At 46.7% G+C, this 26,561-nt stretch overlaps 2 protein-coding genes across 4 annotated transcripts in view; one reads left to right on the top strand and one right to left on the bottom strand.

Annotated features, from left to right (window-relative positions):
* Setd3 (SET domain containing 3, actin N3(tau)-histidine methyltransferase) overlaps positions 1-439 on the bottom strand; it is a 75,925-nt gene extending 75,486 nt beyond the window's left edge. For both annotated transcript variants that reach the window (XM_021244485.2, XM_004836978.3), the window contains exon 1: positions 247-439. The gene's annotated coding sequence lies outside the window, so the exon portion shown is untranslated. The remainder of the gene's footprint in view (positions 1-246) is intronic.
* On the top strand, positions 435-26,333 carry Ccnk (cyclin K). 2 transcript variants are annotated; one of them, XM_087195558.1, is made up of 11 exons: positions 435-574; positions 9,574-9,822; positions 10,269-10,350; positions 12,010-12,141; positions 16,876-16,981; positions 17,454-17,511; positions 18,279-18,448; positions 18,771-19,048; positions 19,812-19,845; positions 22,554-22,625; positions 25,000-26,333. In XM_087195558.1, the coding sequence occupies exons 2-11, from the start codon at positions 9,626-9,628 to the stop codon at positions 25,617-25,619; spliced, it is 1,749 nt and encodes a 582-aa protein (XP_087051684.1). In that variant the 5' UTR covers positions 435-574; positions 9,574-9,625; the 3' UTR covers positions 25,620-26,333. The 2 variants fall into 2 exon arrangements, with proteins under 2 accessions (XP_087051684.1, XP_087051685.1); XM_087195559.1 differs by having other exon boundaries at positions 567-751.
* Positions 26,334-26,561: the final 228 nt, after the last annotated feature.

Here is a 26,561-nt window from a genome sequence, read left to right on the forward strand (position 1 = left end):
CCGCCCCCGGACCCGCCCCCGGGCCCGCCGCCACCGCTCATTGGCCCGAGCCTCGCACGCCTGCACGCGGCCCCGCCCCACCGCCCAGCCGCCGTTCCGTTCCGGGTCCTGCGCCACCATTGGGTGGGCGGCTCCCGGGGGAGAGAGCGGTGTCTCGGCCCCCAGCCCTGTGGCTGGAATTGGCTGGGCTTCGCCCACGCCCGAACTCTGATAGGGCCACAGGCGCCCAAGGCTCCGCCTCCGTACCTAAGTTCCGTTAGCAGGTTCGGTTGGTCACGAATTCCCTTTCGCCGCGAGTGGCGGAACCGATGGGCTGGACCCTTAGCTGGACCCTCCCACTCACGCTCAGCCCCTGACCCGCCCGACGGGCGGGGAGGAGACAGGCGGCTAGTTCCTCTTTTGAGAGCTCTACTTTCTTCTGATTGGTTGATAGGCGCCCGACGCTAACCGCCGCTTCGGCCTCTAGTTTTTCGTCGCGAGACGCAGCGTGATGACATATGCCCCGACATTCCACATCCAAGATGGCCGCGGTCAGCAAGGAGAGACGTCGCTAAGGGGCTTGCCTAGGAGCGGGGTGAGTGGCCGACGGACCGGGGGCGGTGCCGCCCATCTTCCGTGTTCCTGGAGGTCGGAGTAAGCCATGGCTGACTGCCGCCATCCTTTGGCGGAATCTCGCGTCCTGGGTTCCGCCCCGCTCCCCTAGCCCGTCGCCGGTGCACGTTGAAGTTAGCGGGCGACGCGGGGCTGTGAGGTGGGCTTCAGGAGAGGATCTGCGGCGCAGAGGCGAGGCAGGGGGCCCAGCGGACCCCGGAACTGGTGACGGCCCTGCGGTGGGGGCGGCTCCGGTTTGGGGAACTTTCTAATGAGAAGCGACAGGGGGCAGGGGTCTCGGCACACGCACGGCCGCAGACCTCCCCCATCTCATTCATTGCTTGGGGTGTCGGTCCCACTGTTTTTTGAAGCCTGAGAGTTTGGGAACTGCTCGTATCTGTGGTACGTGGGCTTTGAAAACAGAGAACCCTGTAACAAGGGTAATACCAGGAAAGAGCAGCGGGCACTTCCGCGATGAGACTCATTCTGGCCCAGACTTCCTTACCTATCCTCTCCTGGGTATTTAGTTTGGTTTATTACAGGAATTGTTCTTCAGAGAGTTGAGCCGTAACAGGTTATCTAAAAACTCGTAAGCTATTGTCTGCACAACGTAGCTTCAGTAACGCTCCCAATTAAATGGAGCTTTGGCTAAGTGATTTGGTGTTAGGATCGACTTCTGAAAGCAGTTGCTTTTATGTTTTTAAGGCAAACTTGATAGTGTCTGTATATCCCGGTAGATGTAGCTTTATACAGATTCCTGACGGTGTTTTACACTTGCAGATGCTCATTACGGTTTCTATTTGAATGATGCTGCTAAAAATGAAAGCGCGGAGCGTTCAGTCCTCCGCGCCTAGAACGCTAACGTTTAGTGAACTCTGAATTGCCAAACGAGAGAAGGGATGAATGATAGCGTCAGTAGTATTGACAGACATATTGACTGAAGTTGTTAGTGTTCCTAAGGTGCTTACTTGTTAAATAATCTGGACTGTAAATGTAATAGTTGGCCAGAACTTTTTTTGCAATGAATACCAGTAATGTTTAATTTTAGAGATTTCCCCCTTTTGTCTCACTTTGATTATATTGTGGTGTATTATTTAAGCATACTAGTTGATTCCCATACAAATCAAGTTTTACATTGTTCTTTTTTTGGAATTGTAGTTTGCACCAACAAGCAATAAACATAATTGTTTTTGAAGTTCTTCAATTTAAATGCTATTTCTAAAATTGAATGTAAAAAAAAAATTGATCATAGTTTTGGCTGTAAAATGAACAGGTTAATGTCAGGAGATTTTTTTGTGTGTGTGTACCAGGGATCAAACTCAGGATCTTGCCCTTTTGAAGCAGGCTCTTTGCCACTGAGCTAAATCCCTTGGAAGTTTATTTTGAAAGCAGTGAATTCATTTGAATGTATAAAAAGGAAAATGTCTTTGGGATGTTTTCTCAAAAATTGGATAATAACAAAATCAAGAATTAAATTCAAGATAAAAATAATTGGATTAAATTCATTTTATATTTTCACGGTCATATAAATTATATACCAGAGCAATTGCATGTAAGATTGTAAAATCTGCTAGGCATGGTGGCGCTCACCTGTAATCCCAGGACTCTGGAGGCTGAGGCAGGAGGATTGCAGTGAGTTCAAGGCCAGCCTGGGCTACATAGTGATTTCAAAGCCACCCTAATTACATAGCGAGACCCTGTCTGAAAAAAAAAAAAGATTGTAAAATCTTTTTAAATGATGTAGCTTCCTAGGTTCAATTCCCAATACCAAAAGAAAAAAGGGAATGGGGTGAAATAATAGCTCCACACTGACTCTAAATTAGGAGTAAGTTTACAGAGACTCAGTTACATGTTTAAGATGAGGAAGATCTGTCTTGACGAAAATGTTCCATTTATAGACAGAAAGTGTCTAGACTCAGGAAGGGTAATATTTTTGTCTAAAGTAAAACAAATTGTGGCTGTGTCACTTTCTAACTGTGGCAGGTTACTTCATATCTCTTTGGCTCCATTTTCTTGGTGATGAATTGCAAAGAAAAAAGACATAACTTAGCCAGGTATGGTGGCACATGTCTAAATTCCAGCACTGGGAGGCTGAACCAATAGAATCGTGAGCCTGATGGTAACCAGGCTACACAGCAAGACCCTGGGTGGGGGTGGGAGGATGGAGAGAGGGAGGAGTGTACCTTACTCAGCAGAGGAAGAAGGGTGGATATGGTACTTCCTCCCCATGTGCTAGGCAGATCATATAAAGAGTATTTTTTCTATTTGGTTGTTAATATTTAGGGGCCCTTTAAAACTCTAAAAACCATGTTTTAAAAAATGGTTGGGTTTGTTTACCCTAGAGAAGGAAATGTAAAAATGGTCTTCACAAGCCAGGCATGGTGGCGGCACGCCTGTGATCCCAGCACTAGGGAGGCTGTGGCAAGAGGATCACTGTGAGTCAAGGCCAGCCTGAACTACAGTGAGATCTTGCCTCAGAAGAAAAAAAGAAAAAAAAAAGTAGTTGTCTTCAAATACTTGAAAGAATCTGTAGATAAATGTATTTTCAAAGTTTAGATGGTAGTTACAGAGAGTTGTTAAAAGGTATCGTTTTGTGCCTTTTACCATCTGGAGAATGAACAAACAGATAAAAATCATTATAAGAAAAATGCAAGAATTATTGAACACCTACTACTGATAGGAGTGCCATGGGCTGCTTTCTACACTAAGATCCCGTTATCGAAAGTGGCTGAAGATTAGTGAGAAACCAGTTCATATTATCATTTTGTTTTGGTTTTGTGTGAGCATCTGTGTGTATGTATGTGTGAGCGCCTTCTTGCCAACCTAAATTCCCAGCTCTTTTTTTATCTTTTATTTTGAGAATGGGTCTCACTAAGGCTTAGCCCAGACTTCGAATCCTCCTGTCACAGCCTCCCAGACTGTTGGGATTATAGGCATGCATCGCTATACCCAGCTTAGTATTAAGAGGAAACTTCTGACTTGGACAAAAGAATTGTGTAGTAACCTTTACTATCATTTCCATAATTCTAAATGTTAAAAATACATTTCATTTTTCATCATGTAATATAGCTAAAGCACATACTTGAAAGGTATTGCTAAAATGCCTTGTCATACTCCTTGTTTATGGAGAGATTTTCATTTTTGTGGAGCTCATAAATCTCTCGGTCATTTTTATAGTAATCATGAACTGCTAAAGAGAAAATGTATAGCTTTAGGGTCTTGTGAAAAGGTAATTGAAGAGTAATAGGAAACAGGGTTATAGAACTGAGGCAAGCACTTTTTCAGGAAAAGGATGATTTAAATAGGACTGTTGCTCTTCTGTTCATACACATTTATTTTCATTGTGTTTCATGTTTTGTTCATTCTGCCCCAGAGTCTAAAGATTATTAATATGGAATTTGGTACCAGAGCATTAGATTATTAGCATGGAGTTTGGCCAGTGACCACAAGGTAAAACAGACTTGAATATATTTATAATTTGTCCACTTGTGAACTGAGGTTCTTTCCATCCCGGTTTCTTTGCAACTGGCTTATTCCTAACCCTTTTCCACTGTATCCCTTTCTTTTCAGCATATGTCTTGTGCTCTAATGACCCTTTTTTGGTACCGGGGATCGAACTCGGGTCCTTCCGCTTGCAAGGCAGGCAGCAGAACCACTGAGTTAAATCCCCGGCAAATCCCCGGCCCCTTAATGGACCCTTTTTTAGGAGTTACTTCCTCCCTCTTAAAACTTGTCTTATTACATCTTCCTCCAACTCTGTTTCTCAGAGAAAGAGCTTCCTTTCTCCCACTTTCTGTGCTTTTTATTATCCCTTGGTCAGTTTTATATCCCTCAGGAAATGTAACCGCCTGTCCCCTGCTTTTTCACTGTCTCTTTTTGAGCAGTAGACACCTCAGAAGATTGCTTTCTGCCCCACTCCATTTCTAAAAATTGCTTTTATTTATGTGTACAGCCACCTCATTGAGATATAAGTTATGTCGCATACAAAAACACACACTTAAAGTCAGCAAAGCAGTAGTTTTTATTATATATTCAAAGTTATGTGACCATCACCACAATCAGTTGTTAGTGTCCTTAAACAATTCATCACTGAGTGGGGTAGCCGTTCCTTATTTGTCATTGCTGACTTCCACCTCTGGTTTAAGGCCCAATACCCAGTGGGTTCTCATGCAAACAAGGACACAAACTTCCCTACCTCCTTGACCACCACTCCTTCTCTTGCTCACCTTTGTGGGTCTCCCTACAAGCTCATCAGAGCTCTGTCCCCAGACCCTTTCCTTTTCACTCTCATCCCTCTGCCCCACACCGTGACTTAACAATCGGTACATCTGTACATCCCAAGCTCTTTACAGATTTCAGCAGGCCTGCTTGTCTGGTAGATATTTCCAGGTCTTTCAAGTTCTTCAAACCTGGTGTTTATAGAGCCAGATTCTTCTGTCAACACCAACTGTCTTCTTGTCTTCCCTGTTTTGTTCTCTTCTTCTCTCCCTAGAATGTGAGCCAGTGTGGGAGGTGGGGGGGACTTGCCTGTGCTGTCCCTGCTGTGCAGTGAGGCCTGGCTCATAGTAAATGCCCAATGAGTACTTGGATGAGTGTGTGTAGAGAGCTGTTAGGTTAACATATTTTAAAGTAGTGGTTGCCAACTAGTATACCGTACTTAAATTACAAATGTGCTAAGATACTGATTCCCTGGCCAAGTGCCGTCTGTTCTATGAGAAAGTACATGAATGTTGATTAATATAAAAACCCAGAAACATTTCAAATGTTTATCACAGTAAAATGAATATACTGCACTACTTCTATAGAATAAAATGTCATACAGCTCTTGGTCAACTTCAGCACTGTTGGCATGTGCTGTACTATTGGACAGTCCTTCAAAAACAGACAAGATAGGGGCCAGGGATTTAGCTCAGTGGCACCACGCCTGCCTTACAAGCCGAAGGTCCTGAGTTTGATTCCCCAGTACAGGAAAAAACAAAAAAACAGGCAAGATAGAGGTTATCATTGAGGGAGCAGTGATCAGGAGAAGAGTGAAAGTCTCTGGAACGTTGGCATCATTCTGATTTTCTACTGAGTGGTGTTAAAGAGACATTTTTACTTTGTGGAAATTAATCAACCGTGTGCTTATAATTGATGTACTTTTCTTTTGTATGCTATCATTGAATTGCAAAGGCTTAATTTATAAAACTACCACCTTTACATAAGCAGATATTCCCTAGCTTGTGAGGGAGTCCAGTCTAATACAGATAAGAATAAAAGGAGTTCTGCTGGTCCCCTAAGCAGTCTCATCTGATTTTTTTCCCCTAATTTATTATTACATGAAAGTTTAGTACAGTAACTCCTTGTTTTTACCTGTGGTCTAAACTGGACATATGTTAATGTTTTGCCATACTCACTGTGTGATTGTGTTTTAGACAAACTATTTGAAAGGAAGTTAGAGCATCAAGACACTTCAATAGAAATACTTCAGTCTGCATCTCCTAACAATAGTCATTCTACTGTGTGATCACAATACCATTTCCCTTGAGAAAATTCACAGTAATTCCATTTTTATATGTTGAGGCAAATTCTTAATAAGTTTGGGGCTGGCCTCAAACTTAAAATCCTCCTGCCTCAGCCCCAAGAGCAGCTGAGATTGTAGGCATGTGCCACCTCTGTCAGCTGTCCAGTGTGGTTTGTGTTTTTTTTGGTCCTGTGTCTTTTGATAAGCTTCAGTTAGACAGCATCCCAGGCAGGTCCCTACCCCAGACTGGAAGGAAGCCTGCTTCGTTTTAGAGGGTAACAGTGTTGAAAACACTAAAATTTGGGTGCTAAATTGTGGCCTGTTATAGGAATGTCATTGTTTTTAGTTACTAGAACAGAGTTGAGAGATATAAATTTATTTGTAATTATTTCAATTAAAATTTAACAAATTTTTTATTTAATTTGTGCACGTGTAAGCTTATTTCCTTTACACTGAAAATCTTGGTTCCTAATGTTAAAACTTACATATTTGTTTTATCCTGCACTGTACTATAATTTGATTGAAAAGTATGTATCGAAATTACTCTTAACAGTATAATGAAGTTTAAGATTTCTTTCCAGTTCTTTTTGTCCTTAGAGTCTATCTCACTAAGAATGTTATTGGGATCCCAAATTACTTGAAATAATTTTTTGTGTGGTTTTGTTGTGCGTTTAGTATGCAAAGGGTTTATTCTGAGTTTAGGATTTGCTTTTTTATTTTTAGTTATATTTATCAATATATTAAATATTTGCATGATTCAAAAGTCAAACTCTAATAAATGAGACAGGAGCAAATGTTTCTTATAAAAGAATTCTGAACAATAAATGTTGGAGGAAATGGAAAGTTGTCATTAGGAACACCACAGTAGCAGCCATAGTCCCAGAAGGCTGAGGAAGAAGGATCGCTTGAGCTCAGGAGTTCAGTGGCAGCCTGGACAGCATAGAGAGGTCCCATCTCAAGGCAAAAGAAAAACCTCAGTAATAATTGTTGATCAAGATCCTCAGATGAATGCTAAAATTCAAGGATAAGACTTTAAGAAACAACAGGAAGCTGCACAGTATTTTGCACTGCAGTATTTTTCAAAAAGTATTTACTAATTACTGTGGTAGTTTTAACATGTCCACAAGTTCTTCTTCCTGCAGAAGGCAGAGTTTAATCTCCATATCCTCAAGTAAGGACCTTGGGCTGAAGCTGGTGACTGGCTTCTAAAGAACAGAAAATGAAAAGGGCAAAATAGTAATGAGCAGTGAGAAGCTGGCAGACCCTCCTCTAATCTAGAGGTCGTGAGTAACATTGGGTGTAAAAAGTTGTTGACACCACCCGCGCCAACAGGACAGCAGGACATGAGGAGAGGGACTTGGCCTCTGTGGCATTCCTCCTTAGCACTCCACTTGTGGGGAGTAGCAGACCTAAATCTGCAGCCAGTTTGCAGAATACCTGTGTAGCGTTCACATACTGGGAACATTACAGGAAAACTGAAAAACGCACATTAGAAGAGACAGGACTAAGTAGGAAATGACGCTTAAACATAATATAGTACCCTGGATTGGGTCTTTGAGCAGAAAAAAGGATTTGGAAGAACTCAAAATCCACGTAAAAGCTGCAGTGTATTGTACAAGTTAATTTTTAGTACTGTATCTATGTAAGATATTAGCTTGGGAAGCTAGGTGAAGAGCATAGACAAAAATTCTCTGTGCTGTTTATAACTTCTATAAATCTACAATTATTTTTAAATAAAAGGGTTTCCTAAAAAGTCAAAGCTATATAAAGATGATAGATCAGTGAAGTCCTATTCCTAGCTTTGACCTTCCATTCTGTTCTTCCCCATTCCCTAGTGATAATTTTATTTTGTTTGAAAAAAAATTGGGAGCAAGAAAATAGTTCTTTCCTCTCCTCTCTTACCTAGATATTAGCATACTATGTGTGCTGTCCTACCCTTTGCTGATCCTGGAAATCTCTCTGTCCTTTAGCCACATGGTGTGCTGTTGTGTTCATGTGCTATAATGTCCTTCACCAATCCCCTGTTGCTGGACACTTGGGCTGTTTGCAGACCTGCTATTATAAACACGACTGCAGTGAATAATCTTGTACATATGCTGTTTCATACTTGCAGCAGTGTTTCCAGAGAAGGTTCCTAGCAGCAGGATTGCTAGGTCACAGAGCAAATGTGTGTGTCATTTGTTAGGATACTTCCAGCTTCCCCGTGTGACAGTTGTGCCATTTTGTACTCCTACCAGCAATATATGAGAATGCCCACTTCTCCCTGGCCTTGCCAACAATAAATTGTCAGCTTTAGGATTTTTGCCAATTCAGTAGGTGAGAAATGGTCTCCCACTGTGATAGTTCACAGCCCCCCAACATTGCCCAGTTTAATAAATCACATACAAAAGTATAAATTTAAACTCATGCAAATTACCTTTTCCATTTATTTAATTCTTCCTGTTGAACGAAAGAGCATGTTCTCTCTGGAGGCACCAGGTACAAAGAGGAAGAGAATACTCAGCCCTGCTATGTCACCTTGCTGAACAGAAATGAGGCAGGTTCACAGAGAAAGGTCAGCTTCCAGATGAACTGGCAGGGCTCTGGCTCAGATCCTGGCCACAGAACTTCTGTTTTCTTGCTCACCAGATTCAGCTGGCTCCAGCCACCTCTCTTGGAACCCTTCTGCTGACCTGTTTAAAAATATCTTTTGTTCCCTGAACCATTTTACAAGGGACTTCCACGTTTCAGTAACCTCTAAATGAGCTCCTTGTGTTCATTTTCTCTTGGAAGCATGGGGCTTTTAGAAAGTCTATTCTGAATGAAAGAAAGTCAAGAAGATGAGAAAGCAAGAACAACTTAAAAGATTACCTTCCTCATAGACCACCTCCTCCACCCACTCACCCAAAGCAGGACACTCAAAGGCCGCTACACCCACGTGCCTGGTTTGCATGGCTCAGTTCAGTGACCTGTGCACATGTGAACTAACCCAGTCCTGTGGCTTTTATAGGTAAAGTGCCTAAGTGAAATCAGGTGAACTAAAAGAAGGAAAATTTGACTGTGATAGATGGAAGAGAGGATCGTTTTGAAGCATAAATCTTTGTAGGGGATTAACAAAGGTCCAGTATCACTGAAGAATAGTATCTAGACCAGCATGAGAGAAGTATGTCCAGTGAATAAGACCAGAAAGGAAGTAAGATATACTTGCTTTCTCCCAAAATGGTGTCCGAGTTTAAGCCTTTAGCCTCAAGGAGGGAAGGAAAAGCTCTTCTTATCAACTACCAGGAAGTCCAGGAGCTGTTACTGCTTGAGTTGCTTAGTGTCTGTGCTGGATTGGCTTTGGAGGTTCGCCTGGGCTTCTCCTTGGTGAACAGTTGCATAGTTTCTGTGGGGAATTTTGATTCCACATCAGGTACATTCTGTGGCTATCGACTGCTTATGCTGATTAGGATGACTTATGGTGTGGCATCCCTTTCCAACTTTGTGTCTTTTTCTCTTAGGAGTCTAAGATTTTCAGAGAACTATTTGGAAAGAACAAATCTACTTCAATAAATGAAGGAGAATAAAGAAAATTCAAGCCCTTCAGTAACGTCAGCAAACCTGGACCACACAAAACCATGTTGGTACTGGGATAAGAAAGACTTGGCTCATACACCCTCACAGCTCGAAGGACTTGACCCAGCCACAGAGGCCCGGTACCGCCGAGAGGGGGCTCGGTTCATCTTTGATGTAGGCACACGTTTGGGACTGTATCCTGCTCCTCTTCCAAATCTCTCCCACTTCCACCAAGAATTAGGTACTGTAGACAAAATATACAGTCATTTCTCTGTGTTGGGACAGTTCATATATATCTTTGTTGTTTAGATATTGCTCTGAATCCATGGCTCTCTGGGGCTTTTCTGTTTCTGGTTTACCATTAAATGTGTAGACTCAGCCACTGAGCAAGTGGCCACCGAGGAGGGAAACCAGCGTCCATTAAGATCACAGCTGAAGTGTTTCTTAAGGCTTGTTAAAAGCATAGCATTTCAGAGTCTCCCTTCTTAAACCAAAATTCTGACACCCTGAGATACCCACTCTGCTTTGTCATTGTATATTGTTCATCACTGATTTTCTTGTTGTCTTTATTGTTTTCCTGCATTTAACTAAGAGTATAACCTATAGAAGTTATTGCTAAAGTCCTTAACCTGAAAAACAGACACTATGACACCCTGGCAACTGGAATAATTTATTTTCATCGCTTCTACATGTTTCATTCCTTCAAGCAATTCCCAAGATATGTAAGTGTTTGAATGTTACTGTAATCTCTATCACGTTATTATTTCCATCCACTGTGGTGGACACATTACATTCTTTTATCATATTTTTTATAAAGTGTTTATTTTTATGTGGTACATGCTATATATAAAGAAAATCAAGTTTGAATTATTCTTTTCCAATTAACTATGTTGAAATCTTTACCATAATTAGGGCCATCATTGAATTGTGCTCTGTATGGAAGTTTGCTTCCGTTACCTTTCCTAGTATAACTTTGGACCATAGGAGAGGTGCAGACAGAAGGCTGTGGCATTCAGCAGGGAGATTAATCACATCTTGCAGGGATCTGGGAATGTGCAAGGGAGGAGGTGCCAGTCGTAAGCTAAGCCTTGAATATACAGAGGGCATAAATGTGCAGAGATGGGCAAGGGTAGTGGTCTGCCAGGAACTGCCTTGAACGGATGCAAGGGGAGGCGTGCAAGCGTCTTCATAGCCCAGCTGGGAGCTCTGCATGGAGGGAAGAAAATAGGAGACCCTGGGTGTGAGAGTAGCCCAAGCCAGAGCATGGTAATCCTTGAAGGCTAGACAGGGACATTTGACTTCAGTAGGCAGACAGAAGTAGACCCAAGAGGAAGGTCATTTTGTTGGAGTTCTTTTCTTTTTCTTTCTTTTTTTTTGCCGAAATTTTATTAGATTTATGTGCTTCTCTTCCTCACTAGTTTATAAAGTTCTTAAAGGAAACTTTCAGAATTAGCATTATCTCTGGCAGAGTGGCATCCAGTGTAGTCAGGATTGTGTGAAGGTTAGGAGTGCATCGGGAGAAGCTGCGGACAGAATTGAGACCTCAGTGATACAAGGGCTGCAGTAGGACTGAGGTAACTGGAGAGATGGTGTCTTAGTCCGTTCTACGGGCTTCTGTAACAAAATAGCCTCAGGCTAGGTAACTTACAAATAACAGAACCTTAGTCCTCACAATTGTGAAGGCTGGGAAGTTCAAGGTCAACATGCTGGGGCTTCAGTACCTGACGAGGACATCTTCTTGCTGTGTTCTCACATGGTGGGAGGGAGGAGCAGGTGCTTGCTCTCCAGAGACTTTTTATGAGGTTGGCCATCCTGGTCATGCGGGGTCATGTGCCCTGTGCCCCACCTCTGAATTCTGCTACATTAGAGGCTATTTCCAACACATGAACTCCGGGGGACGCATGCGTTCTGAGGAGGTGTGGACAGTGGCACAGAAATGTGTTCCACAGGACATGCATATAGTTGTGCTTTTTCTGTTTTCATAGCAAAGCTTACTGTACAAAGAGTTGAAACCTTGCAAACTACAATATAAAAAGGAAATTCAGTTCTGTGACTTTCTCTTTGACATATGACAATTTTCTTTTATGAAATAAATTTTATTTATTTGTGGGGTTTTTTTTCCAGAATCGGGCATCAAATCCAAGGCCTCATGAATGCTAGGCAAGCACTCTACCACTGAGCTATACCCCCCGCCCTACGAAAATTAAATTTTAAAAGGTTTACAAAGCCAGATATTTTTCAGGATTGTAAAATTGCCTTCAAGCTTTTAGAGTATCAGAATATTTGTAAATGAGTAGGAAGGTAGAAGAATGAGGGTCTGGTTTATTGCAAAGGTTAAAAATCTTTGCTAACAAACATAAGAGCTTTTGTCTCTCTTTTAGGTGACAGGAGCTTGTTGTCTCTTTTTGGCTGGGAAAGTAGAAGAAACTCCAAAAAAATGTAAAGATATCATCAAAACAGCTCGTAGTTTATTAAATGATGTACAATTTAGCCAGTTTGGAGAAGACCCAAAGGTAAGAACCATAACTTTCTGCCTTCAAGTGTTGATTCCTTGTGATAGCATCAGGATACAGGTGGGGGCTGTGGCACTGATTCTGCCAGACCCTTGAGTTCCTAAGGGCTTATGTAGAAGGTCCTTCTTGCGTTGTAGGATGGGAAGGAGGAGTGTGTAGCCTCACTTGCGTGGTGCTTCCCTGCGTTTCCCCAGCAGGGTCCTGAGCACTTGGACAGTGACAGTGCATGAAACAGGTGTGAGCAGAAATCCTCTCCTTGCTGTTAGCATGCACCTTCTCAGGTTCAGGCAGGCTCATGTTTCCACCTGGCTCCTGACCCAGGCAGAAAGACAGATGCTATTCTGTCTTTTGCTTCTCAAGAATGTGCAAGGGCTGGGGATTTAGCGCAGTGGTTCCAGTGCCTGCCTCGCAAGCGTAAAGTCCCAAGTTCAATCCCCAGTACCAAAAAAAACAATGTGCAAGTCGGTGGTATTTGCAGCATTTTCAGACACCCAGACATTGGTACTAGTCATGGTCTCCATCCTGCCCCTTCCCACAACCTCTGCCCCTGTCCGTCAGTGGGATTAAAATAATTATACAGGGTTTTACTGTGTTCTGGAAATACCATTCCAGGCACCAAAGGTAGTCTTCCACCTGTATTCTCATCAAGTTCCCCCTCCTGTAACACTTGTTAATTGTTCTTTATAACATCTAGCACACCTCGTAGTTACGTAGCTTTCTTTAGAGCACTTCTAGGTTCACAGCAGAATTGAGAGCGTTCTGCATGCCCCTCACCCCACAACACACAGCCTCCCAGAGTGGTACATATGTTATGGCTGATGGACCCACCTTCGCATGTCATTGTTACAGGTGTTAAGGTTCGTTCTTGGTTCTGCACAGTCTATGAATTTGGACAAATGGATAATATATACCCACTGGCGTAGTATAGTATGGTATATTTTCAGGGTCCTAGAAGACGGCAGTGCTCTCTGCCTGTTCATCCTTTCTTCCCACTTAACCACCAACGATCATTGATCTCACTGTCTCCGTAGTTTTGCCTTTTCCAGACTGTCGTAGAGTTAGAAACATACAGTAGGAAGCCTTTTTGGATTGGGTTCTTCGACTTAGCATTATGCATTTAAGTTTCCATTAGATCGATCTGTGTCAAATGATCCCACAGAATACTCAGTCAGTGTTTTTCCTGTATCCACATACATATTTAGAAGAACCTTCTGTGTATTTCTGCTGCTCCCAAGCACTCTGTGGGGGTTCGGCTCCTATTCCAGTAGATATTTTCCCCATAAACACTGAAATATGCCAAACAAAGTTTGCACTTGGACCAGGTTTTCATATATCTGTAGAATAAATACAATTTTTTTTTTTAAGTTACTTTGCTAGTTTCAGAAATTGCCTTAGACATTTTTTGTTTTCAAAGCTGAACCTTCGGAGCAAAGATAAATTTCTGAAGTCCACTTTTCTGTTCTTTGGGATTCATTCTAAGCAGTATTTTTTGTTGAGAAAAGTGTTTCTTTTCTTTTTTTTTTGGTACCAGATCAAACTCTGGTCCTTGTGTTTGCAAGGCAAGTGGCAGAACCACTGAGCTAAATCCCTGGCCCAGAAAAGTGTTTCTTTTGACTGCATTCTTTGAGGAGCAGATGGTGTTGATTGGCCAGATGCAGGTGTTCTGAAAATCAGCAATAAGCTCTCGGTTTTGGACCAGACACACCATGATTTCGGTTTGTAGAACTTGGGGCCTCTCTGGCCTCTGCGGCCCGAGTCTCCCTGTAGGAGCGGCAGGACTGCTCCTTAGTGCTGACTAAAAGCTGCTTTCACTGTGATGCTCAACTGTTACAGCACACTCGGAGGCGTACTTTTTCACAGTGTTCTCTTCTTTAAACCTGGGTGTGCGACTTCTTGGTTCTTGATCAAGAAGCTTCTTTATTTTGCTGTCAGTTTGGCCTTGGATTTAAGGCACAGTCAGGAGTTACCCAGAACCCACCAACAAGTGGAGATGTTTCTTCAAAGTGCTCTTTGCCAGGCACCTGTGGTGCAGCCTCAGGACAGGCCTCTGTCTCAGTGTCACTGCCACATCTTTGCCACTGTGACCCAGTAGAAGAAGCCACACAGATAACTCTCTGCCCTCCTCAACCCTGAGACTCACAAGGAGCGAAGGCTGTGTCTGTCTGCCTGGTTCCTGGTGCAGTGCCTGCACAGGCATCAACAGAGTCCTGTTAAAGAAGTGACTGGCGTGACGGAGGAAAGTCCCAGGCTCTCAGTCACAGTTGAGACAGGCTCAGGTGGTGAGGCTGGTACTGTCCATGGTCTTTCTTTCCTGCCATGAAGCACTTTCATGTGGAACAGAATGTGTGGTCTCTTCCTTCAGTCTCTCCTGGAGTGAACTGGGATGCTTCTGTACATACTGTGGTTGTGATTAGTACTAAGGCTTTATAAGCATTGTCAGTGTGGGGTAATTCTGTCCCTTGAACTTAATTAGATAGACATCCCTTAACCTATTTATAAAATGTGAGCTTATTAGAAACTCAGATTAACAACAATCAAAAGTCCATTTCTGTAAAACACTGTAACCATCAGAGGATGTTTTCTACGCCCGTGGCGATTTTCACACTTGGTGAGTCCATCATAGGCGGCATCCAGCAGCAGGGATGTTGTGCCTCAGCCAAGTCTTTGCCATGGGCGATGACCCTTGTGGCTTAGGAGCTGGGGTTAAGGCTGACCACTCACGTGCAGGACCCCTGCGAGTGAGGACACGCTGTCCTAGGGTTCTCAGGAGAATCTCCTTTACTTTATCTTTACCGCTGTATCATCCAGGTAGACCTGTGGGCCAGCGAGCTCTGCCCCTTCCCCTCGTGTGCATCTCCCAGACAGGATCGATCCGGGAGCGGGAAGGCAATGAAGGAGGGGCGCTATCTGGTGGGGGGGGGTCCGTATTTAGGAAAGACAGTTGAGTTGCGTGGAGTTTTTTTTGTCATCATTTAGCTTTGCTTTAACTGGTTAGTCTTCCCTAGTAATGTTAATTTCTCATGTACTCAACAAATATTAAATTTAGTCACTATGTTAAGCACTAGACAAAACTTGGCAAAACAGCTATATTCTTTGCTGTCATGGATTTTACAGTTAACTGGCAGGATAGATTTTAATAAGATGATCCTGCACCTCCTCTTGAGAGTTCGTGAAGGTTATAAAAGATCCTATAGGGCCGGAGATTTAGCTCAGTGGTTTCACCGCCTGCTGCGCAAGCGCAAGGACCCGAGTTCGATCCCCGGTACCAAAAAAACAACAACAACAACAACAAAAAAGATCCTGTAAAGGTACTGTGAGAGCATTCTACCCAGGGCCCCGGGCAAGCAGAGAACGCCGGAAAGCTTCCCGGAGGATGGGTGTACAGGTGGTAAGCAGTTACCCCGTTAATCAAACACCGGAAGCACAGAGAGGGCAGGCCGTGGGCTACCTCCTGATACTAAGTGGGCCACTGCCACAAACTGTTGGCACACTTGCTAAGTTTGTTTCTAAATTTAGAGGAATGTTGAAACTTCTGGGAAACAGGTATTGACAACAACAGGCAAAAAAAAAGATTTTTTTATGTACATACTGTGTGAAAGGCGAAATGCTTGGGACACTGAGAGAGAAAATCTTTGGTCTTGCCGTGCCATTTAAAACAATAAATTATTACAAATCATCTCTGTGTTCTTGAAGCAGTGATGCGGTTCAGAGTGAAAGTCATTCACTGCAGGTCTCCTCTTCCCAAAGTTCCCAAAAACATATGTGGGACGATTAGTGATGAGATTTTTTTTCCCATCCTCTACAACGCCCTTCAAAACTACTAAAGAACTGAAAAGATTCTATAAAATGTTTATAGGATGATTTGTTAGGGTTAAAATCTCTTGCTTTCCTTGTTCATTCTATAAATTCAGTGAGTTCCCAATCAAAACATCAGTGACATTTTTTAAATTTTATTTTATTTATTCATTTTGGGATGATACTAAGTAAAATGAAACTAAAATTTGGTTTAGAACCATGATTGGTTAGGAATGTGCAAAAACAAGCAACTATTTTTAAAAAGAGGAGCAATAATGAAACCAACCGTTCCCAGTCTGGTTTGTGGTGCAGAAGTAGACAGACAGGTCAGTGCCCAGAAATATGGTCTATGGATGCATAGGCAACATAAGATAGGGTTTAGCTAGCATTTCCAATAAAGGAAAGATGATACCTTTGTGTTTTTAATAAATAATGTTGGGAATGCTTGTTTTATGTAAACGAAGGATTGGAAGACAAAAGTGCTGCCCCTTCCACGCATGCGCACTGTACGTGTGTGTGTGTATACACGTGTGCATGCGCATGCGCACACACGCACATGTACAGCCTGCATGCAGGTGCACCACCCTGTCTTGTCGTCTGTGAAGCTGGCATCACAGCCTCTCCCTTAAGTTTCTTGAGGAACTGTGTTCTGCAGGGGACTCTTGGAAGAAACCACTCAGTTTTGTTAAGGGAGATGTGTGTGTATTTGAAAGTATTACTATTTCTAAGGGTCTTCATTTTGTTGGCGTTTTCCTTGAGTTAACCCTTTGATTGGTTTTTCTTCCTGTTGTGAGTTCTTTTCAGAATTTATCACTGTCTCTGAGCCTGAATGGAGAGAGGAGAAAATGAACAAAGAAGAGAAAGTAGACAGAAAAATTCACTTTTTTAATGTTTTTGAGACTTAGGATTATAATTTCCATCCCAATGCTTTTTTTTTAGGAAGAAGTAATGGTTCTGGAGAGAATCTTACTACAGACCATAAAGTTTGATTTACAGGTAGAACATCCATACCAGTTCCTACTCAAATATGCAAAACAACTCAAAGGTAAGGGAGAAAAGTTTCTAAAAGACCTTTTTTATTCTGAAATCAAGCCTTTTAAATTTGATGATGCTCAAATGTATGCTTCTCAAAGAGGAAGGCACAGTCAGTGTATGAAGTCCCCCAGCGTGGTTTGCTCAGGCAGCGCAGAGCTGCAGCCGTTAGTGCTGCTTCCTTCGTGCATAAATAGGTTTTGTCATCCAGTTGCCAAGTGATATGAAGCAGGAAAATGAGTCAGAATTTTTAAATAGACTAATAAAATTAGCCTTGCAGCCAGTTTTCCCATAGGTGGCGTTTCGGGGTAGGTCACGTGAAAGAGCAAGTGAGAGGAAAAGGAGGAGCATGAGGGTGGAGGCCTCCATTGCTCATCTGTCCTTTCCTGGGCGGAAGCTTTTGCCTGTGCTGACACATAGTAGGTTTTAAATAAATTCTTGTTCCCCCATTCCTATTCATTTTTGCCTTTTTTCTTCATTTCTAGGTGATAAAAACAAAATTCAAAAGTTGGTTCAAATGGCGTGGACCTTTGTAAATGACAGGTATATGTGTTCAAATGTTGATGTATTTGTCATATTGTAATCAGAGATGTTATGGGTCATTTAATACAAGGCCCTCACTTTGTGGTTGAAGAAACTAACTTGCCCCAGATAAACAGGCAGTGGCACAGCTGGGGCTGAAGTCCGAGTCATCGCTCCCAGCAGAGGGGTTTTCTACCCAGCCGTGGCACGGCAGTATGAGAATTTGTAACCTTAGCACCAGTTTGAAACCTTAAGTCCAGAGAAGTACACCGAAGAATTTTGACAACTGAATCCTTAGAGCCCATTTGGTTTCTTGGAAGGATTCTAGAGCCATAGCATTCATGGGAATGCTGAAGGCAGAGAGGCTTCCCTCACATTTGTCTTGCAGAGTGTTTGACCTCCCCATAAAAACTGATTGGAAGAAGCAGCTCAGTGGCTAGGGTTTCAGCAGTGAAAGAACATGAACTTTTTCATATGTATTTCATAATACAAGAATTTTTTTTTTTTTTTTGGTACCGGGGATCAAACTCGGGTCCTTGTGCTTGTGAGGCAGGCAGCGGCACCACTGAGCTAAATCCCCGGCCCGCAAGAATTTTTTAATGTGTTCAAATTCTTAAGATTCTTTAAAGAACAAATTAGTATTGGTACCTGAAAACTTGCTTTTTTATTTATAGTACATTAGTCATTTAGATGACTAAGCCAATGGACACGTAGGTAAGTACAGCATCAGATCTCCATGCACGAGTTTAATCATCAATGTTGTGTTGTTCTCTCCTTGATGAGCCCAGTCTCTGCACCACCTTGTCACTGCAGTGGGAACCGGAGATCATAGCGGTGGCCGTCATGTATCTCGCAGGACGTCTATGCAAGTTTGAAATACAAGAATGGACCTCCAAACCCATGTATAGGAGATGGTGGGAGCAGTTCGTTCAGGATGTCCCCGTTGACGTTTTGGAAGGTAACTGGACTTATGAGCTTTCTTGTGAGCGTGTTCCGTCTTTCCATGATTCTTCCCTGGCAACCCGGGTCCTGAGGATGGATTTTCCCAAATGGAGGTCAGCAGGTGAATTTTCAGATTCTCTGCTGTGACTTTCACTGTGGCCAAGTAAATAGTTCTAGCAAGCTAGAAAGGTGGCCCGCTGTCACACACAGCAGAGACAGGCCGGTTGCCAGTGTGATTCCTGCTTCCTGGTCCGTGCAGGGGTCTCAGCTGGGTTTTCTAGGTAAAATCTGATTGAAGTGTCAGTTTGTGGTAAGTGTAATTGTTGGCTGTCGTTTAGACATCTGCCACCAGATCCTAGATCTCTACTCACAAGGAAAACAGCAGATGCCTCACCACACCCCCCATCAGCTGCAGCAGCCCCCGTCTCTCCAGCCTGCACCACAAGTGCCCCAAGTACAGCCATCGCAGCCGCCCCAAGGCTCCGAGCCAGCCCAGCCCCAGCAGAAGGACTCGCAGCAGCCGGCCCAGCAGCCACCGCCACCGCCACCGCAAGCACAGCAGTCCAAGAAGCCGTCTCCACAGCCCAGCCCTCCCCGCCAGGCCAAGCGCGCCGTGGTGAGTGGGCCCCGGCCGCAGCCCTGCCGTAGAATTGCACTGAGACCCAGAAGCGGGGATCTGCCCAAGCTCACGGCGTGGCGTGTTGCTGGGACCCCAGACTAGTGGTCTCCTGCATTGCCCACTGCTCAGGTGGCTCCCTGTCGGTGCATCCTCCCTGCAGTAGCTCCTCTTGGGGTTGTTGGTGGCTCGCAGCTGCCGACCCCAAAAAGGACTGTCCTCCCCCATGTCCCCAGCTGCTGGAGCAGTTACCTCTCCCTCACTCTTCCTTGCTGTTCAGCTCTTTAAGTGACACACAGGGTATTTGTAAAAGTTTCTGGTCATGGGCACAAGTCTGTGTTCCCCACGGGAGCAGCCCAGGCCCTGGAGGAGCCATCGGGGTGGTCAGAGTCCCCAGAGGAAAGCAGGTGGGATAAATGTGCACCCGCAAACCCAGAGATCAGTGCAGCAAGGGCCTGAACCTGCTGCTGCTGCCGAGAACTCTCCTCTGGCCAGGGAGGAGGGGCAGAAATGATCGGGAGGTACCGTGTCTGCCTTGGGGTCTGGGTCAGCAGAAATCCACTCTGTGCCAAGTTCTCTCACTGGGGTTCTGCTAGTGCCCGGGATCTTTATCCTCTCCAAAACCAGGATCTTGCCGGGGATTTAGCTCAGTGGTTTTGCCGTCTGCTGTGCAAGCGCAAGGACCTGAATTTGATCCCCAGTACCAAAAAACAAAAACAAAACCAGGATCTCAGTTAATAGCTGTGTATTTTCTTTTTAACAGGTGGTTTCTCCCAAAGAAGAGAACAAAGCAGCAGGTAATGCCCTATTCTTATGTTTTACCTATTTCGTGCTTCTGTGCAAAACTTTACGTTCAAATTCTTAGCATTGTTTCCTTTCAGATGTAAATTAGCCTTAAAATTTAACTTAGAGCCCATCAAAAACTTTCCCTGTCTACCAGAAAAAGCGTATCCTTTTCTTCTCTGCTCATCCTCAGCTTGTATAATTTTATAGATTGTTGACCAAAAGTACCAGTTCAAGAAACATTAGGGGGCTGGGGATTTAGCTCAGTGGTTCGACCGCCTGCCTCGCGAGCGGAAGGACCTGAGTTCGATCCCGGGTACCAAAGAAAAATAAAAAAGAATTTAAAAAAAATAGGCATGGGCCAGGGATTTAGCTCAGTGGTTCCGCCACCTGCCTTGTAAGCACAAGGACCCAAGTTCGATCCCCGGTACAAAAAAAAAAAGAAACATTGCCAATAAAAATGTACTTGGTAACACTTAAGAAGATACAGTTCCAGCAGGGCATACTGGCCTGTTGTCCCAGCTACTCTGGAGGCTGAGGCAGGAGGATCATGAGATCAGGGCAACCTGGGCAACTTAGTGTGGCTCTGTCTAAAAATACAAAATGAAAAAAGCTCAGTGTGCAGGTGTTCTGGGTTCAATCCCCAGCACTAAACTAAACAGAACAAACCTACGGTCCTGAATGTAGGGTGCTGGGTAGCAGTGTTTATTTTGAGGGAGGAGTTGCACTTGTCACCATTGACAAAAGTAAAGGGCGCAGGAGTGCCTGTACAGGCCCAACTTGGCGGCAGCAGTGCAGGCCAGAAAGGAAGCGGGTGCTGGGCTGCGTGGCCCCAGAAAGCCACTGCATGCCCTAGTGCCACTGCTCTGGTGAGCCAGCCCCCCTTGAACACTGCTTTTCTCACGTCCCAGAGCACAGAGTTGCTTACTTTGCTTCGTGTTGGAGCTAGGGTGAGTAAAAATCTGAAAGGTAACAAACTTAGAATATGTGTCTGTCCGTCCGACCTGTCCCACTGAACACTTTGAAGGCATGGCCCATATTTATTCTCTTCTGTTTCTTTGTTGCTTAGCTGTTGGTTGCATTGAATTATTCATAAAACAATTGTGAGAGCTTCGAGTTACGATAAAGCTCTGTTTTTCTCAGCGTCTTGAGGAGAGTGACAAGTTCAGTACAGGTGAATTTTTTAGCTCCAGATCAACGGGCGTTAAGTGTAAGGCCCTGGGGTGGCTGCGATCTGTGCCATGCCGCGTGTGCTGTCGACATGCGCTGAAGTGCAGTTCTATGAGAGGCGGAAGCACGTAGGTGGGCGGAGGCCCTCACAGGCCAGGCAGGGGTGGCCACAGAAGGCGAGGACCAGGACAGTGTCGGTGGGCGTCCCCGGTGTGATGCACTGGTGTACTGGCGCTGGGCGCATCGGCAGAGTACATGCCAGATTTCCAAGGGCTCATAAGCAGAGAGACCACAGAAAATCTCATGAGCAGTTTCTCATTAGTTATTTGTTGAAATAACATTTTTGATCTGGTTAAGTCAAACTAGTTTCAATTCTAAGCTTTTCACATGGCTGCTAGAAAGTTAAAATTCTTTGTGTGTCTACGTCTCTCATCATAGCTGTCGCTGGAGAGTGACATCGGTTAGTTGGGAAAAGGTCTCGTGTGAGGCTAGCTAAGGAGTCTAGATGCAGAGTGTGGGGGTCAGGGCTGTGGTGTCTTCGGAGACGCTAGAATGTGCGTTTGCTGTGGGGAGGGACTTGTCCTCCCCCAAGTGAAGGCCAGCACGCAGGGTCCCATGCCTGGAATCTGGCCTGTGATGGAGGCAGGCAGTAAGGGAAGCGGCTGGTGACACCAGGAGACATGGTCAGTGCTGCACCGGGTGAGCAGGAAGAGGGGTCTTTGCCGATTGTGTGGCTCACTCTCTGTCTTCTTAGATGGAAGAATTTGGACTCCTATACCCTGTCCTGGCCACCTGGCATTGTCACTGTGGAGGCTGGTGACAGCACCAGACCGCAAAGGGCGGGCAGTTTCCTCTGTCCTGTTCGGTACTGGCCAGCAGTGTGCTATGCACCGGCCATCCCCCCCCAGGCCTACCTCTCCTTCCCTGCTCCTGTCACCAGTTAATGTGCTGCTTCTTGCATGCTGCCCCTGGAAATCAGTGTGGAAAGCAGGAAATAAGCTTTGGATATGTCTGAGTAAAAATTCTGAGGGGTGCCGAGCGTGGTGGCACATGCCTGTAATCCCAGCACTCGGGAGGCTGAGGCAGGAGGATCGCTGAGAGTTCGAGGCCAGCCTGGGCTACAAAGGGAGACCCTGCCTCAACCCCCACCCCCCCAGAAAAAAGAATTCAGTGGGGAAGAATGCTGTGTAAAACCCAGGGGGCTAGGTGACATGGCGCTGCTGCTCCGGGCCTCTCGCTGAGTTCTCTGAGACATGGTGGGTGGCCTTGTTGGTGAGGTGAAGGACTTGTCCTAAGGGGTCACCGAGGAAGCCTAGGCAGGTGTGGAGGACGGGCTGACTGGAGAGGTTAGCAGGCTTTGTGTTTTGGGGGAAAGGGGTAGTTCCTAGTTTAGCTGAAGCACTCATCGAACTCCTGAAAGCTTTGGTCATATCTGTTCTTTTTCTTCCAAAGAAATCTCTGACAGTACATTTTTCTTGCTGTTTTTTCTTTATGACATATTTTATGTACATGGAGAGGTATGAGTGGTTTTTTTACCCACCTTTTCTTTCAGAACCACCGCCACCTAAAATCCCCAAAATTGAGACCAGTCACCCACCGTTGCCTCCGGCCCACCCACCTCCAGGTAAGCGTGCTGAGGCCGGGGGGCTGCAGCCTCTCGGCTGCCGGGGCCAGGCCAGGCTGCAAAGACAGGGAGCGTCCAAAGATTGTTTGTTCCCCAAACCAGGTATTTCGTAGGTGCAGCCTTACATATATCCAAATATTCTCTGACCTCTCACATCCAGAAATACTGAGCAGCACAGGGTAAATGAATTTTAGAGACATGAAACTCTGCCTGTGGATGAACATTTTTCCAGAGCCAGGCAGGATTGCTGCAGATGTCAAGAGTCCCGAGTCTCTCACACTTGTATCCTGTTGGTAGGGTGCCTTCTAGGGCATTTTGAAGAGTAAGCAGTTGTTCAGAGCCACGTGGAGAATAAATTAAGGGGCAAAGCTCTCAGCGGGTGTTCACTGAGCCGAGCAGCTTCAGACAGTAGTGGAAACAGGAAGAGAAAGGCCTCAAGAACACAGCTTTCTCTTCCTGTGCCCCGTCTCGGAGCAGAGCTGGAGCCTTGGCAGGCAGTGCAGGCAGGAGGGGCGGCGGGCCCTGCAGGCTGGGAGCTGTTCTGGGGACTCCTGAGCTCCCGCAGGTCTGCGGTGTGCACGTGGCCCCTGTGGGGGGCAAAGGTGACCTTGCTGTAGAGATGCTGAAGCTGCTCAGTGAGACCTTGTGACCTCACAAGGATGGGCCCCCAGCTCCTGTGCACTCTTGGGAGCGTGGCAGTCAGCAGGGGCTGGTCCCCGTCAGGCCCGGGAGCCTCTCTGTGAGGGTCTCACAGGCCTGTCCCCAGCCCTGGGGGAACAATGCAAAGCTCAGCAAACTCCCACTGGGGCCAACTACAGGGGGAGCTGGGAGCCAGCCAGGCTGTGGGCGAGCCCAGGGTGGACAGAGAGCAGGTCTGGGGGTCGTGGGCTGGGCCCTCCTGAGCAGGGTCCTCAGGAATAGTGCATAGCCCCCTGATGCAGGGGCCTGGTGCGGGGGCAGGGGGACAGGTGTGGGGCCCAGGCTTCCCTGCAGTCCAGCTCAATGAGGCCGGGCAGGCTAGGGCTGTGCGTGGTGCTGGAGATCTCATGTTCCAGCACAGTCCAGATGGCAGGGTGGGCACTCAGGATGGGAGGGTTGCAGAGCTGAGTGTGGAAGGAGTTGGCTTCTCACGGGTGGAAGAGCATGTTTGTGGAGCTGTGTGGGCATGAGTGACTGGGGAGGAATTAAAAGGGGTCAGCACTTGTTTCTTTTGGTGGTACTGGGGATTGAATCCAAAGAGTGCTGAGCTGTATCCCCAGCCCTTTTATCTTTTTGTTTGGAGAAAGGGTCTTGTTAAATTGCTCTGGCTGGTCTTGAACTTGTAATCCTCCTGCCTCAGCCTTCCAAGTAGATAGGACCCATGCCCAGCAAGGGTCTGCAGGTGTGTTCATTCATCTCTTCAGCTTTTAGAACCAAAGGGCGTGTGGCCCTTCCCAGCAGCCGGGGCAGATCTTGTGGACTGCCTGTTCCCAGGCACCTTAGCAGGTGCAATGAGGGAAGGGCAGCTCCTGGTGCGCACACCGAGCGTCTCAACGCACAGCGGTGGCTGTGCTCAGGCCACCGCACACACTTTCCCAGCCCAGAGCGTAGCCGGCTCCTGCAGGGAGCTGGCAGGTGTGAGGTCCCTTGCGTGCCCTACACCTCAGCTGCTTCATGCTCTTTGGACCCAGCAGTTCTGCTCCTAGGATATGCACCCCTGAGCCGGCCTGGAAAAGGACCCACACCCTGAGTGCTGTGCAACCATGCAGGAGCACCTGACTCGTTTTCGGGGTGGAGGGGCACAGGCTGTGAAGCACTGTGGAAGGGCCCGTGGCCTGGTCAGAGGCACGGGGACACAGGTGCTGCCACTGCACGCCATGCCCACGCCCATCCTTGGGGAAGTGCACTGGTTCCGGCTCTGATGAATGCATTGGGAATGTCAGAGACTTGCAGTGGCCTTTGAAATGCTGCCTTATTCATTGGATCACTAAAGGCCAGTGCTGCTGACCGTGCTGGGAAGTGGCCAGGCCCCCGCTGTAGAGTCTAGGGGCAGAGACAGCCAGAGAGACGAGCCCACAACTGAGCAGTTGGAGCTAGGAGAGGAACTGGGCTGGGGTGGCCTGTGACTGCTGTGCCGGGCTTGGGGCAGAGGGGAGACTGGTGGATGGTCGGGAGCAGGAACCTGAGGGCTTGGGGCCTTAGGGTGCTGCCCTGCGAGCCAGGCCACAAGTGCCAGCCACACCCTGCTCCTCCAAACAGATGGCTGCCAGTGCCAATGACAGGGACCAGGATGCCCCAGGGTGACCCTGAGACCGGCTGGGCAGCTCCTGGTCTGGGGCCTCCCTGCTCTAGTCATCAGGTCCCAGGCTCAAGCTAACCCGTCTCTCTCCTGCAGACCGGAAGCCTCCCCTCGCTGCCGCCTTGGGCGAGGCCGAGCCACCTGGCCCCGTGGATGCCAGCGACCTCCCCAAAGTGCAGATCCCCCCTCCGACCCACCCGGCCCCTGTGCACCAGCCACCACCCCTGCCGCACCGGCCGCCGCCCCCACCCCCCTCCAGCTACATGACGGGGATGTCCACCACCGGCTCCTACATGTCCGGAGAGGGCTACCAGAGCCTGCAGTCCATGATGAAGGCCGAGGGCCCCTCCTATGGCGCCCTGCCCCCTGCCTACGGCCCGCCCACGCACCTCCCCTACCACCCTCACGTCTACCCCCCCAACCCCCCTCCGCCCCCTGTGCCCCCGCCCCCGGCCTCCTTCCCCCCGCCCACCATCCCGCCCCCCACGCCCGGCTATCCACCCCCCCCACCCACCTACAACCCCAACTTCCCGCCCCCGCGCCTGCCCCCCACCCACGCAGTCCCTCCACACCCCCCTCCAGGATTGGGCCTCCCACCAGCCAGCTACCCTCCGCCCGCTGTCCCCCCCGGGGGCCAGCCACCCGTGCCCCCCCCCATCCCTCCACCCGGCATGCCTCCCGTCGGGGGGCTGGGCCGGGCCGCCTGGATGAGGTAACAGGAGCCTTCCGTCCCCTTGTTTTTGAACAAGTTTTTCTAGTCACCTTTAGTTAAGTGGGTAAGCAGCAGGGTACCTTATATAATGCTAGACAGTCGCAGTATGGAAAGAAGGGACTGGACCCCTGGCCCAAATGGGGTTGGTCCTCACGCCTGGAGGCCGGGACAGCTGGCTTCAGCGTGGCCTCTCCTCGCCTCCCAGTCTCTTTACACGGTTTCAGCTCACGGCTCACACCGCCCGAGTCCTGCACTGGGTTACTTTACGCTAGTGAAATGTTAACCAGCCATATTGGCTCAATAAATAGCTTCAGTAAGGAGTGAATTTCCTTTTAGAAATCAGTGCCTATTTTTCCTGAAAACTCAATTTTAAATAGTCCAGTTCCATCTGAAGTCCAGCTGTTGTCGTCTTCGTTGTCCCCATTCAGTGATGTCCCATGACTCCCAGTGGGTCAGATGAACCATTTTCATCTGCAGATATTTGCATCCTTTGTATTAAAATTATTTTGAAGGGTTGCTTTGTTGGATGGCCTTTTTTTTTTCTCCCAGAGAGGAGAGACATGTACTTGGAAAGTAATGTGTGTTTCCATCTATTTGCAAATTCTGTACATAGAGATACATTTTCTAAGTGTGAATGCAACAGCATACTGTGAATTCCATCTTGGTTACCAATGAGACTCCTCAGTCCTTTATCCAAATAAAATCAGTTCTGACACCGCCCCCTTGTCATTTGGGGTGAACGCTGGGACTCCAGACCGGAGACAGTGGTGGAGGGTCCCAGGTGGGAGGGAGCTGTCTGCTCACCCTCATGGGCCCACCATCGCCTGGGCCCCACACAAAGTCTGCCTCTGGGCTCTTTGGGGCTTGCGGAGGGCAGCTGACTGCATGGGGACTGCAGGGCAGTGAGTCCCCTGGATGCCGTAGGCTGGGAGTGCGGGATGCCCTG

Source organism: Heterocephalus glaber, unplaced genomic scaffold (assembly GCF_053883595.1).
Source record: "Heterocephalus glaber isolate CG9 unplaced genomic scaffold, H.glaber_assembly_v1.0 deba00001608, whole genome shotgun sequence".
Classification (NCBI taxonomy): Eukaryota; Metazoa; Chordata; class Mammalia; order Rodentia; family Bathyergidae; genus Heterocephalus; species Heterocephalus glaber.

Bases quoted from the DNA above. Each gene is read 5' to 3' on its own strand.
- Ccnk (XM_087195558.1), top strand. From the start codon at position 9,626: ATGAAGGAGAATAAAGAAAATTCAAGCCCTTCAGTAACGTCAGCAAAC. The intron at 12,142-16,875 runs GTAAGAACCATA...CTTTTTTTTTAG, and splicing joins AGTTTGGAGAAGACCCAAAG to GAAGAAGTAATGGTTCTGGA. The intron at 16,982-17,453 runs GTAAGGGAGAAA...CTTCATTTCTAG, and splicing joins ATATGCAAAACAACTCAAAG to GTGATAAAAACAAAATTCAA.